Genomic DNA, 14,316 nt, shown 5'->3' on the forward strand with positions numbered 1-14,316 from the left:
TTAGTGGATCCTTCCCCTAAATAGGATGAAAAAGGATCAGAGTCTGTTTGGTATGGGGTAATGGAATGGACGGGGGAATGGAATTGACGAGGTAATGGAATAGATGAGGTAAGGGAATTGATCATTACCATTGCATGTCTTGTTTGGTTACCATGTGAGAATGGAATGAACCATTACTTTTTGTTGTTTGGTATGCAAGAAAAGACGCAGGAATAAAATCAGATGGTTGTGGTCAATGATGGGCGGCGATGGTGGGTGGTGATAGGAGGCAGTTGTAGCGGCGGCGATGGTGGTGGGTGGAGACGGCGACGGGTAGTGACAGCGGTGGTGGTGGTGGTGGGTGACGGCGAAGGTGGGTGGCGGCAATGGTTAGAGGTGGTAGCGGTGGCGACGGTGGTGGCACGTGGTAGCGGTGGTGGCGATGGGTAGTGGTGGTTGATAACGATGGCGGAGGTGGGTGGCGATGGCGGCGGTGATCGGAGGTGGCAGCGGCGATGGTGGCGACGATGATCGAAGGTAGGTGGTAGCGGTAATCGGAGGTGGGAACGGTGATGGTGGATGGCGGCGACGACGGTGGCGGGGATGGAGGTGGGTGGTGGCAATGACGGTGGCGGGTGACGACGGTGGCAGGTGACGGCGGTGGCAGGTGGCGGCACAGGTGGGTGATGGTGGCGGATGACAGTGTTGGTGGATGGTGGCAACGGTAGCGGGTTATGGTGTTGTCAATGAAGGGTGAAGAGGGAATGGAATGGAAAAAAACATGGGAGATGGATGAAATGATTTTGAGGGAATGAAATGCATTTTGCAATGGGCGATTCCATTCCATCGACCAACCAAACACTCTTTTCTTCATTCCGTCTCAATGGTATCTTTGAAAATCCTATTTATTGACTTTCTCTCTCCACATGACACATGCATATTCCACCCTTATTTTTTAAACATCCATAACTTTTTTATATGACATTATTTTTCATAAAAATTTCACCATAAAATCGAGCGTTTTTTAATCTTTAATTTGAGTACCAAATTGTTTTATAAAATATGAAAACTAAAAAAATTAACAAAAATGAGTTGTATTTCTTGTATAGCATTTTTTGTGCCGGATTTTTGTACTACATATTTGTGACAAATTTTTATACTACATTTTTTTGCTAAATTTTTTGTGCTAAATTTTTTTGTTATAATTTTTTTTCTGAATTTTTTGTGCTGCATTTTTGTACTAGATTTTTTTTGTGTTGAAATTTTTTGTGTTATATTTTTTGTACTAGATTTTTTGTGCTATATTTTTTTACTAGATTTTTTTTATGCTAGATATTTTTGTTGCATTTTTTAGAAAACAAAAGGGGTGACACATCTCATTTTCACACTCTTACTTATAAGGACCAAAATGTTTTAGTACCAAAATGCCCTTCCTTCCTACTTATAAGGAGTGTCACATGTCATCATCACAATCTTTTTAGGTTACTTAGGCAAAACCCACTTTTTAGTGAATTCTTCTCCTTCGTCAATTAATCTTTATAAAGACTAAGGTGGTGTTTGTTTTTCTAAAAAAAGATCTGTTCAGGCTGTCTTGTCTACGCCGCGCAGACCACACGCATTAAAAAACTTCTACGCGAGCTCTTATTGGTGCAAACTGGCCCATCCATTTCCAAGATCTTCTAAGCTCTGCAAAGAGTTAAACACCACCACCCACCACCATCGTCCATCACCATCACCACCACCACCGTCCACCACCCCCCAGGACCATCAACCACTACCGTTAACCACTACCATCGTCTACCACCACCACCACCCACCGTTCACGTCCACCACCCACCACCTCCGTCCACCACCACCACCACCCGTACATCACCGCCAGTTTATTTTAGAATTCTACATACGTTTAAAAACAAATAGCTTTGTTCTTGTAGACTGTAGAGGTTTGGTCCACCCACTTCTTTTACAGATGTCTATAGATGTGATCCGCAGACTGCAGACATTTTACCTCTTAAAAGACAAACAACACCTAAACCGTTGTTCAATCGTCTTTTACCTAAAATTGTTTGGACTTTTTATATAAACTTAAATATCTATTTTTAAATTTATAAAATTAATTCTTAAACCCCTAAATAATTAATTAGAAAATTAATTAATTCTTCTTGGCTATTTGACCCAAGCAAATAAATATTTATTTATTTAAATAATCACACTTAGAAATTTGGTTATAAGCGGATATGTACGAGTGTGCTAGGATCCCAAAAGAAATAGTTTCTTGTCTTGTCTGACAATCGAACCCTTACAACCCTATGGTCAGAGCTAGTTAACGAAGCGTCAAGAAGTATGTTGATCCTAAACACCCCCTTTTCCTATTATTGATTTCTACCTTTTATTTTCCTCGTTATTTTTCTTTTGAGTCATTTTAAAACTTTTACTTTTGGATTTAACTAGACGTTAACAAAGATTCGGTACTAAAAAACTTGTATCCATAGACGACCTTGGTATCTTACCATCAGTATATTATGCCAACGATGGGTGCATTTGCCCAATGTGAGTTATAGTGTGATAGTATTTATCGTGTTTTTATAAATAGGGACAATTGCATATTTTCCCTTAAAAACTGCTTAATTGCGTATTTACCCAACTTAAAATTAAAATTGCATATATATCCCCTTCCTTAACTAATAAAATTGTAAATTTACCCATTTTGATTTATTTCATTAAAAACAAGTTATATAATGACTTTTTTACCCTTATATAAACACACCAAACCACGTCACCTAGCCCAACAGGCATCCCTTGAACATACAACTGCCAACCGAAAGATTGTGAATATTTCGTTTCTACAAGCACTAGACGCCAAGACACGAACCATCACGAGTGTTTGTGAACCAACCCCTTGGGCATTTGAACCATGTCATGGACCCAATCTGAGCAGTTGTTTTTCCAAATACTTTTCATTTTCTAAGGCTCCAAAGTAAAATCTGAACTTATAAAAGAACGTATTTTCTGACAAAGTGCAAAGTGCCTCCAGTTATGGCGTTCTTCGTTAAAGACGTCATTGAATGGCATAACTATAGCGGATTGGGAGATCCGGAAAAAGAAGTGATGCAAGGTATTGTTGTCGTGGCTTGTTGGAGGATTTGGAAGGTGAGAAACGAGAAGATAAATAATGGTATAGAGACTAATATTGAAGACATCGTTGGCGAAGTGAAGGCGTTAAGCTATTTGTGGTTCTCAAATAGATCTAAAGTCTCTCTTATGGCATATTTGTGTTGGATATAATGTTCAATTGTCGTTTATAATTCAATGTTGCCGTCAAGGTACGACCCAAAGAGTTACACTTTGGGCAACGGACATGTAACGGTGTTTTAATCGTTAATCACCTGATCACGAAATAATAAGCGTAATGAAAGAAACATGTAATTATTTAGAATAATTACGGAGAGTCCGATTTAATATTATAATTAATTTGTTAATTATAATATATATATATATATATATTATTAATTATTAGATAATTAAAATGAGAGATAATTATTATACTTATAAGATAATTATAATAGAATTGTAATTAGATTACAATTCTTAATTATGGTTTTAATCTAAAGGATATATATAATAATTATCTCCATATAATAGAATATGGCTCTCCGTTTTTGAAAGAATAGCATCTGACAATTTTTATCTCAAATCAAAATTATTTAACTCTCCATTCAAAAGGAAGATTGCTTTGAAAAAATCTTCGTAAGGGTGTGACGGTGGGTTGAGGTTCTTTGCAAAGAGGATCTACTTTTATCATTCATCGCAAGAGAAATAATCAAGAAAAGGAGCACTTAATAATTTTGTTTCTTCGATTACGCATAAGGTAAGGTTTTGAACTTTATTTTCTTTAGATTTAGGTTTCGTTTGAAATCGTTTCAAACGAACAAATCAAATTTCGTGGTCAACGATCATCTAGCAAGATCGTTCGTTGAACCAAGGTGTCTTTCTTGGATGTCACGATTCTTTATTTTATTTTAACCTATTTTGATTGTAATGAGATCACTGGTGGAATCGGTTTAGAACCGAACCTCGTGTACATGTTTTCCGCTGCGTTCAGTCTGTTTGACAAATTGACTAAAATTATTTTCTAAAAGTTACACGAAATTTCCAACAGTGGTATCAGAGCCACCTTACAAATCAAAGTAGGTTTATTTTTGATAAAGTAGTTTATAGAATTGCATGCTTAAAATCGAGTAGATTTGGCATAGGAATTTGTCATGTATAATAGTTATAGGCAAATTTTTATTAAGGCCAAACATGAACACTTGTCAAAGTCCACTTTGACAAAATAATTTTTGGCCTTAACCTATTTCGTTTAGCTTAATGATCGTACTATGCAAATCCGGGTCTAGAATCGGTTTTAATATAACACGCGTACTAAATAAATTTTTTGAGCTACGCGCGTTACACACAAAAAATAAAACCGATAATATTGAAATAATGATTTTAATATGAAAGCGATATATATTTTTTTATTAAAAAAAAATAGAACTCATTAAATTTTTCCAATCGGAAATTTAAACAAACAAAAAAAAGGAAGTTTTTTTTAGGATTGGATCCAAGATTAAGTGGAAGCACAAAAGGGTTTGTGCTACACTTAATGGGCTCGGTTCACGTTCTTGGGCTCGAACGAACCGAACATATTATGAACCCGGAATTGCATATTTATTTATTTATTTTGTGTTTTGCCATGAGATGTTTATTACGCCATAAAATTAATAACTAATACACGATCATTAAAACGACAATTTTAATAAAAGGTTTATTAAGTATTGGATAGGTAATTAAAATAAACAGTTTATTTTAAAATACAAAAATCAAAATTGGTTTTTCAAAAATTAAAAGTTAATTTGAAAACCATAATTAATAAAAGTTATTGATTAAAATAAATTTGCGACATGACCAACTTAGATTAAATAGGGTATTTAAAATTAATCGGTCGAGTGATTGAAAGGTGTTTCAAATCGTCACAAATTAAAACGTAAAATTGAATTTTACAAAGGAATTGTATAGCCTATGTTCATGCCATAGGCCGTACAAGTATTTTAAAACGACCCGAACTGATAATTTTAAAATATAACCCAAACTAAAATCGATATTCTACGCCACCCTGAATTAAGAACACCCGAACTGATCTATCCGAACCCCTGGTGCTAGTGTTTACCCTGCATCCAGGCCTACGGTTTTGGTTAGGGGTAGTTCCGCGATTTCCATGCTTACATGGGCCGGGCTACAGTTCTGATTTGAGGACAAATATCACTTTTGCGACACGAGAGCAAATGTTAGTGTTTACCCTGCATTCGTCTTCTACGGTTGTGAAAGTGGGCGTAGTTGGGGTTAACGTACCAATGCTTGACAACACTCGTCATGCGACCCCAAACCGAGAATTGTGTAGTTGACACAATTGGTGATCGTCACCTACCCTTCAATCTATGCCAGTGAAGAGTGCTAAGTCCATTCACTGAGTTATGGGGAAATGGGATCTCATCCTAATTCCTAAAATTTTGTATATCTTGGGTCAAAATTGAATTAGGTTAATGCATGAAAATTACTAATAAAATTTTCTTCTAAATTCTACAGATGTCTACAAACAATTCTGATAACACCAAATTCTCGCTTAAGTCCATCCTTGAAAATGCTAAACTTGATAATTCTAACTTCATGGATTGGTACCGCAACCTGAAAATTGTTCTCAGGGCGGAGAAAAAGGCTTATGTCCTTGAAGGACCAATTCCCGAAGCACCTGCTGCTAATACGGGTCCAGCCCGTAGGACATGGGAAAAACATGTTGATGATTCCCAAGATGTGACATGTCTTATGCTTGCTATGATGATTCCAGAACTTCAGAAGAATCTGGAAAACTTGGGAGCATATGAGATGAGTGAGCAGCTGAAAAACATGTTTCAGCAGCAAGCTCGTCATGAGCGTTTTGAGGTGATGAGATCTCTCATTACATGTCGCATGCAGGAAGGTACTTCGGTCAGTGCTCATGTACTGAAAATGAAGTCTTTCGTTGATCAACTGGAGCGTCTGAACGCACCCCTTAGTAATGAGTTAGCTACGGATGTGATCCTTAACTCGCTACCCAATTCATATCATCAGTTCGTAATGAACTATAACATGAATGGGTGGGAAAGAACGATCCCAGAGTTGCATCAGATGCTAAAAACTGCTGAGACAAACATCCCAACTAAGGGCAATCCAGTGCTGGCGATCAGGGAAGGAAGAATTACCAAGAAGAAGCAATCCAAGGGAAAAGGCAAGGCGAGTAAGCAAGACAAGGGCAAAGGTAAAAAGGTTGCCACTCCGAAGGCAAAGCCTCATAAAGATGCCAAGTGTTTTCATTGTGATGAGATCGGGCATTGGAAGAGGAATTGTCCCAAGTACCTGGCTGAGTTGAAGCTTAAGAAGCTGCAGATTGGAGAATCCTCAGGTATACATGTTATTGATCTATTTTCCTTTTCGAGCAAATCTTGGGTTTTTGACACTGGATGTGGTTTTCACATTTGTAATGATTTGCAGGGACTAAAAAGGATTAGGAAGCTGAAGCAGGGTGACTTAGAGCTGCATGTTGGGAACGGGCAGAATGTTGCTGTGAAGGCAGTTGGAGAATTTATTCTTGAATTACCTTCTGGATTGTTTATTACATTAGACAATGTTTTTTATGTTTCTAGTTTGACTAAGAATATTATTTCTGTTTCTGCTTTAAGAGAACAAGGTTTTAATTATGCTTTTGATATTGTTAATGGTAGCATTTCTGCATTTTTAAATGGTGTGTTCTATTTTGAGGCTAAGCCTCACAATGGTGTCTATGAAATAGATACTTCTAACAGTAGATCAAATAATATAGTATGCTCTCTTTCCACTAAACGTGTTAAAACTAGCTTTAATCAAACATATCGTTGGCATTGTCGTCTTGGCCATATTAACATCAATCGCATGAGGAAGCTACAGACCGCAGGGATTCTAGAATCCACGGGTCAAGAGACTTATGATTTATGCGAATGTTGTCTAAGTGGCAAGATGACTAAGGCCCCTTTTACCGGAACTAGTGAAAGGGCCAAAGACCTGTTAGGACTCATACATACTGATGTATGTGGTCCATTCAGGACTATGTCAAGGAACGGGGAAAGATACTTCGTTACATTTACTGATGATTATAGTAGATATGGATATGTTTATCTTATGAAGTTTAAACATGAAACCTTTGAAAAGTTCAAAGAATTCCAAAATGAAGTACAAAATCAACTAGGGAAAACGATTAAGGCACTTCGATCCGATCGAGGTGGTGAATACATTAATCAAGAGTTTGATGAACATCTCAAGAAGTGTGGGATTATATCCCAACTAACTCCACCTGGAACACCACAACTTAATGGTGTGTCTGAGAGGAGAAATCGAACCTTATTAGATATGGTTCGATCAATGATGTGTCGTACAAACTTACCACACTCCTTTTGGAGTTATGCTCTTGAAACCGCTACACGTCTTGTTAATATTGCTCCTACTAAAAAGGTAGAAAAGACACCATATGAGATGTGGCATGGTAAACCACCTAAAGTCTCTTACCTTCGCATATAGGGATGTAACGCTTATGTTACCAGTGAGTCTTCGGACAAACTTGATCCTCGCGGTGAAAAGGTTGTTTTCATTGGATATGCATATCCGGTTGGTTATTATTTCTATAATCCTGCTGAAAATAGAGTTTTCACTAAGCGTCGAGGAACATTCCTAGAGGATGAGCTTATGGCGCGAGGAATTGGAGATAATCTTGTGGATCTTGAGGAAATTCGAGAACCACAAATTAATCAACCAATAGTCGAATCTGCCTCTCAACAAAATATTGTTGAACCTGAACCTGAGAGGATTCAGGAATCTGATGTAACACTAGGCGTCCGCAGAAGTACGAGGGATCGTCATGAACCTAATCGGTATTCACCTGATAGGTACGTCTTAATAATAGATCAAGAAGAGCCCTCAACCTACAAAGCTGCGATTTCAGGTAACGAATCTGAAAAATGGCTCGAAGCCATGGGCGTCGAGATGCAATCCATGTATGACAACCAAGTCTGGGATTTGGTTGAACTTCCTCCCGAATGTCGGACTGTAGGAAGTAAATGGGTTTTCAAGTTGAAAACAGACATGGATGGAAATGTGCAAACTTATAAGGCTCGGTTGGTTGCTAAAGGATTTACTCAAACTCAAGGAGTTGATTATGAGGAAACCTTCTCGCCAGTAGCCATGCTTAAGTCTATTAGGATTCTACTAGCCATAGCCGCGTATTATGACTATGAGATATGGCAAATGGATGTCAAAACCGTGTTCCTAAATGGACACCTTACAGAAGATGTCTATATGGAGCAGCCTGAAGGTTTTGTAGATCCTAAGAATCCAAAGAAAGTTTGCAAATTGAATAAATCCATTTATGGATTGAAACAAGCATCTCGAAGCTGGAATCTTCGTTTTGATCAGAAAATCAAACAGTTTGGTTTCATTAAAAACGAAGATGAGCCGTGTGTTTACAAGAAGGTAAGTGGGAGTTCTATTACTTTTCTAATCCTGTATGTAGATGACATACTTCTCATTGGAAACGATATTCCAATGTTGCAGGATGTTAAGTCCTGGCTTGGTAAATGTTTCTCAATGAAGGATCTTGGAGAAGCTGCTTATATTCTAGGAATAAAGATTTATAGAGATAGATCTAAGCGGCTACTTGGACTTAGTCAAAGTACATATATTGATAAGGTCATTCGACGTTTTTCAATGCAAGATTCCAAGAAGGGTCTCTTGCCAATGGCAAGTGGAACCGTACTGAATAGTCATCAGTGTCCCAAATTGGACAAAGATAAAGAGGATATGAAAAAGGTTCCATATGCCTCTGCTATCGGTTCCATCATGTATGCCATGTTATGTACTAGACCGGACGTATCGTTTGCTCTGAGCTTGACTAGCAGATATCAACAGAATCCTGGTAAAAGTCACTGGATTGCTGTGAAAAATATCCTAAAGTACTTAAAAAGAACTAAGGATATGTTTCTGATATTTGGCGGTTTGGAAGAAGAGCTGAAAGTAAAATGTTACACTGACGCAAGCTTCCAAACGGATCGTGACGATTCACGATCTCAGACAGGCTATGTTTTTACTTTAAATGGTGGTGCTATAACTTGGAAGAGTTCTAAGCAAAGCGTGGTGGCCCAGTCGACCACTGAATCAGAATATATAGCGGCTTCAGAAGCTGCTAAGGAGGTTGTTTGGATGAAAAAGTTCATTGCTGATCTCGAAGTTATACCAAGCATACAGAAGCCTATCGAGATATTTTGCGACAATACAGGTGCAATTGCTCAGGCAAAGGAACCAAGGTCGCATCACAGCACGAAGCATATTCTCAGAAAATTCCATTACATACGGGAAGTTTTGGAAAGAGGAGACATCGTAGTAGAGAAAATTGATACTGATCAGAATCTAGCGGACCCGTTTACTAAGCCTATACCTCAAGTGAGACACGAGAAGCATGCTGATTGTATAGGTCTTAGATATGCGAGACAGTGGGTCTGATTTTGTAATTTAGTAATTTGGTGCATTTTGAAATGTAAACAGTATTTTATGTTTATTTGAATTTAATGGTTGAATGTCTTTTAAACTATTATATTTGTGTTCAAATATTAGTACGTTAAGTATCTATGAATATTGTATTCTAAAATGTCCGTAGTCTATCAGATTCGTGAGAACCAATCTGGTAAAAGACTATTGTGAATTAGATGGTTGATCCATATCATGGATACTCAAAGTGTTGAGAACCATATTCACTGATATGATTAGTTGAATCATATTGGGCGTAACTCGTTTCAAAATGATCTTCATGGATCTTAGTCATAAGACATTTTGAATAGGTACGATCATTGTATCCTTAGACCTGCGGTACATACTAGAACTAACTTAAATGAATGGTTGCTCTTTGATTCTATCTAACGCTGTACGTAACTGGCAGTAATAAGGATAGTTTTGGGAATGATCTGAAGTTTAGTGGGAGTTGTTTGTAGCCAAAGGGATCTGTACTTCTATACTTAGAAGAAGAACACTTTGGCGCCTTTCGTTGATTTGAACTGGTGTTAACGCGTGGCCACGCTCGAACTAGTAATAGTTTGATAAACCACTTCAAATCAAGAACGAAATTAGAAATGGTTGAATAATATATGAGAATGAATTGGATCCATGTCTCATGTTCAACAAGTGTTCAATACAGAGGGATAAATGAGTCGATAACCCGGGCTATAGTATTTGCATAACCAAAGGTTTGATTAGTGCAAAGAATTAGTTGACATAAGTATGTCATACCTTGCCGGGGGCAATATGATGCAGCTAGGCACCCACTATTGTCTACATTGAAACATAATCGGCCAATCGACCAAGTGGGAGATTGTTGGATATAATGTTCAATTGTCGTTTATAATTCAATGTTGCCGTCAAGGTACGACCCAAAGAGTTACACTTTGGGCAACGAACATGTAACGGTGTTTTAATCGTTAATCACCGGATCACGAAATAATAAGCGTAATGAAAGAAACATGTAATTATTTAGAATAATTACGGAGAGTCCGATTTAATATTATAATTAATTTGTTAATTATAATATATATATATATATATATATATATTATTAATTATTAGATAATTAAAATGAGAGATAATTATTATACTTATAAGATAATTATAATAGAATGGTAATTAGATTACAATTCTTAATTATGGTTTTAATCTAAAGGATATATATAATAATTATCTCCATATAATAGAATATGGCTCTCCGTTTTTGAAAGAATAGCATCTGACAATTTTTATCTCAAATCAAAATTATTTAACTCTCCATTCAAAAGAAAGATTGCTTTGAAAAAATCTTCGTAAGGGTGTGACGGTGGGTTGAGGTTCTTTGCAAAGAGGATCTACTTTTATCATTCATCGCAAGAGAAATAATCAAGAAAAGGAGCACTTAATAATTTTGTTTCTTCGATTACGTATAAGGTAAGGTTTTGAACTTTATTTTCTTTAGATTTAGGTTTCGTTTGAAATCGTTTCAAACGAACAAATCAAATTTCGTGGTCAACGATCATCTAGCGAGATCGTTCGTTGAACCAAGGTGTCTTTCTTGGATGTCACGATTCTTTATTTTATTTTAACCTATTTTGATTGTAATGAGATCACTGGTGGAATCGGTTTAGAACCGAACCTCGTGTACATGTTTTCCGCTGCGTTCAGTCTGTTTGACAAATTGACTAAAATTATTTTCTAAAAGTTACACGAAATTTCCAACAATTTGGTGTAAATTTATCTTTGTATGGTTGGTGTTTGTTGGCGGTCCCTTCGAGTCAAAGGGCCATTTTTGTTGTTGTTGGTTGCTAGTATATTTCATCATTTAAAAAAAAAAATCATACTGAATACACCCTCCAATATTTGTTGAAAAAATAAATACAAATTGGGTAATAGCATTTATTATTAGTCTCCTAAGCTTGTGGTTAAAATAGATCAGAAAATAATAAAATCTTCTGCATCAACTAGAAATGCATTATTCATTACTTGTGGTCTAGTGGTTGGAAAGACTTAGATTCTCCTTAGAGACCCAAGTTCAATCATATTTGGTGGATAACGGCAATGAAGGCTAGTTCTCCCATACCTTAGGTCAAGAGTTTGAGCACGAGCCACTCTAGGTTTTAGTTCACCGTGCGTTACTCCAAAGAGATTCTCTCTTGTGCCGGCGCAAGCCCCTGCCACTGGCAGTGGGTGGTATGGTTTCCCGGGGAACGTCGTTAGCCAAACTCTGATGCCAGCGTGGACTCAGTTAAGACAACATTGTCTGGCCAAAGTAGGGTTAGGGCCCTCTGTTTAGAGGGGTGAGAGATCTCTCTCACAACATGTTAAAGATTCTCACCGTTTAAAAAAAAAAAAAAAAACTAGAAATGCATTGATACTCCCCTTCTGTATGGGACCATTAATGACAATTATTGATCCTTCAAGCATGATCAATGCTGCAATTTGTGTCTATATAAGTGAGATAACAATCAAGTAGAATGCACCTGTGATTCTAAGAAAAAACCAACCAAACCTCACTTCAAAGTCATGGTAAAACCTCATGTTCTACTCATATCCGCTCCTGGACAAGGCCATGTTATTCCTGCAACTGAACTTGGTCGACAATTAGTCGCACAAGGTTCTAACGTTACAATCATAAACACAGAGGCCATTCACAAGGCTATAGTGACGAATTGGTTAAAGAATGATGATTGTGAGGCTATGATGCAGATGGTTTCTATCCCTGATGGGTTAGAACCATGGGAAGATAGAAATGACTTAGGTAAGTTATTGGGATCATGTCAGAAGTCTATACTTAGCGAGTTGGAACAACTTATAGAGACGATTAACAAACAAAACGACAACAAAGTCACATGTCTTATTGCTGATTTTTGGATGGCATCGGCTCTACAAGTCGCAAAGAAGATGGGAATTGGAAGAGCAATCTTCTGTCCTGCATCAGCTGCTACACTAGCCACCATGATGAGCATTCCAAAGTTGATTAATGATGGATTCATAAACAACAATGGTTAGATTTATAATGTTATATAACTGTTTATTTAATTAGATATATTTGTTTTAATAATTTCTTGTGAACTTTATTAAACATTTTACTCAGGAATACCAGCTCGAAACAGTGAGATGATTCGGTTGACAGAAGCTATGCCGCCTATAAAACCTGAAAACCTTGTGTGGGCAAGTTTTCGTGACTCAAACAGCATAGAAGTTCATTTCCAGAATCATGTAAAATTTGTTGAATCAGCCACAACAGCAGAATGGTTTATATGCAACTCAGCTGTTGAGCTAGAGCCTGCAGCATTTAGCATGTTCCCAGAGTGGTTGCCCATAGGCCCTCTTTTGGCAAGCAATCGGCTTGCTGATCAAGTGGGTCATTTATGGGCAGAAGACTCCAGCTGCTTAGAATGGCTTGATCAGCAACCAGCATGTTCAGTTCTTTATATTGCATTTGGTAGTATCACTACTATCAACCAAACTCAGTTTGAAGAATTGGCTCTTGGTCTTGAACTTACCAACCAGCCGTTCTTATGGGTTATGCGGCCCGGTCTGACCAAGGAGACCACAACTGTTTTCCCAGATGGTTATGTAGACCGAGTGGGGCCTCGTGGGAAAATTGTGAGCTGGGCACCTCAACAGAAGGTCTTGGCTCATCCTTCTGTAGCTTGTTTCATGACTCACTGTGGTTGGAACTCTACTTTAGAAGGCGTGACAAATGGGCTGCCTTTTTTGTGTTGGCCATACTTTGGTGATCAAATTTACAACGAAACTTATATTTGTGACGTCTGGAAAACTGGACTTCGGTTGGAGGAAGATAAAACTGGTATCATCACACGAGAAGGAATAAAAAGTAAAGTAGAGCAGCTGCTCAGTGACAAAACATTCAAATCTAAGGCTGTTGATATGAAGGAAAAGGTTGTAACTAGTGCGGCAAAAGGTGGATGCTCACACAGTAATCTTACCAAATTTGTTGACTGGATACATGGAAAAGATGCTGCCACCAACGATCATTAATCATCATAGCTCAATGTGAACCAGAATTCCTAAAATGGTGTTAGGTAAGCCATTAAATTCATCTAAGAAATTAGGCATGCCATTAGCTGGAAATGATAAAGGACATATAAGCTTCCTTTCATTTATTATATGTTGTGATCTTTCATTTATTATATGTTGTGACGTGTGTGTTTGAATTCCTACTTGTATTCTATCCTATGTTCCAAAATTAGTAAAAAATACGTTCATACGCATTTCCTTTTAAACTCAATATATGAGATATTAATCATACGTACTAGTACATAAATGGTTTATTGGGGCTTTTAAAATCCTTTTTTGACATGGTTTGTGGACCGCCCCAATAGATAGGGAGTCAAAAAATAAGGCTATCTTTTAGCACGGTTAAGAAACCGCGTCATTAAATAGAAACAACCGCGTCATTAAGTAGAAACAAATGCGTCCAAACCCACTTTAAATAGGGAGTCAAAAAATGAGTTTATCTTTTAGCGCGGTTAAGAAACCACGTCATTAAATAGAAACAACCGCGTCATTAAATAGAGTTAACAAAGCTTTTTAAGCCATTAATAATAATAATAATAATAATAATAATAATAATAATAATAATAATAATAATAATAATAACAATATAGGTAGCTTTTTATATTTCTATAACAAAAAAAAAAATACAATCAAGGGATTCGAGTAAACAAAGAAAACATAATA

General features: G+C 37.2%; 2 protein-coding genes across 2 annotated transcripts; one reads left to right on the plus strand and one right to left on the minus strand.

The window, feature by feature from the left end:
- Positions 1–232: 232 nt before the first annotated feature.
- LOC110933989 (formin-like protein 14) lies at positions 233–826 on the minus strand. The gene has a single exon (XM_022177185.2). It carries the CDS (start codon positions 824–826, stop codon positions 233–235), a length of 594 nt encoding a protein of 197 aa, XP_022032877.2.
- Positions 827–12,072: 11,246 nt separating this feature from the next.
- On the plus strand, positions 12,073–13,859 carry LOC110937467 (UDP-glycosyltransferase 83A1). Its single transcript, XM_022179892.2, has 2 exons — positions 12,073–12,613; positions 12,704–13,859. The coding sequence occupies exons 1-2, from the start codon at positions 12,133–12,135 to the stop codon at positions 13,612–13,614; spliced, it is 1,392 nt and encodes a 463-aa protein (XP_022035584.1). The 5' UTR covers positions 12,073–12,132; the 3' UTR covers positions 13,615–13,859.
- The last annotated feature ends 457 nt before the right edge of the window (positions 13,860–14,316 follow it).

Source organism: Helianthus annuus, chromosome 15 (assembly GCF_002127325.2).
Source record: "Helianthus annuus cultivar XRQ/B chromosome 15, HanXRQr2.0-SUNRISE, whole genome shotgun sequence".
NCBI classification, from domain to species: Eukaryota; Viridiplantae; Streptophyta; class Magnoliopsida; order Asterales; family Asteraceae; genus Helianthus; species Helianthus annuus.

Coding starts and splice junctions, on each gene's coding strand:
- LOC110933989 (XM_022177185.2), bottom strand. CDS start 826: ATGGAATGGAATCGCCCATTGCAAAATGCATTTCATTCCCTCAAAATC.
- LOC110937467 (XM_022179892.2), top strand. CDS start 12,133: ATGGTAAAACCTCATGTTCTACTCATATCCGCTCCTGGACAAGGCCAT. Junction 12,614..12,703: donor TGGATTCATAAACAACAATG/GTTAGATTTATA, acceptor CATTTTACTCAG/GAATACCAGCTCGAAACAGT.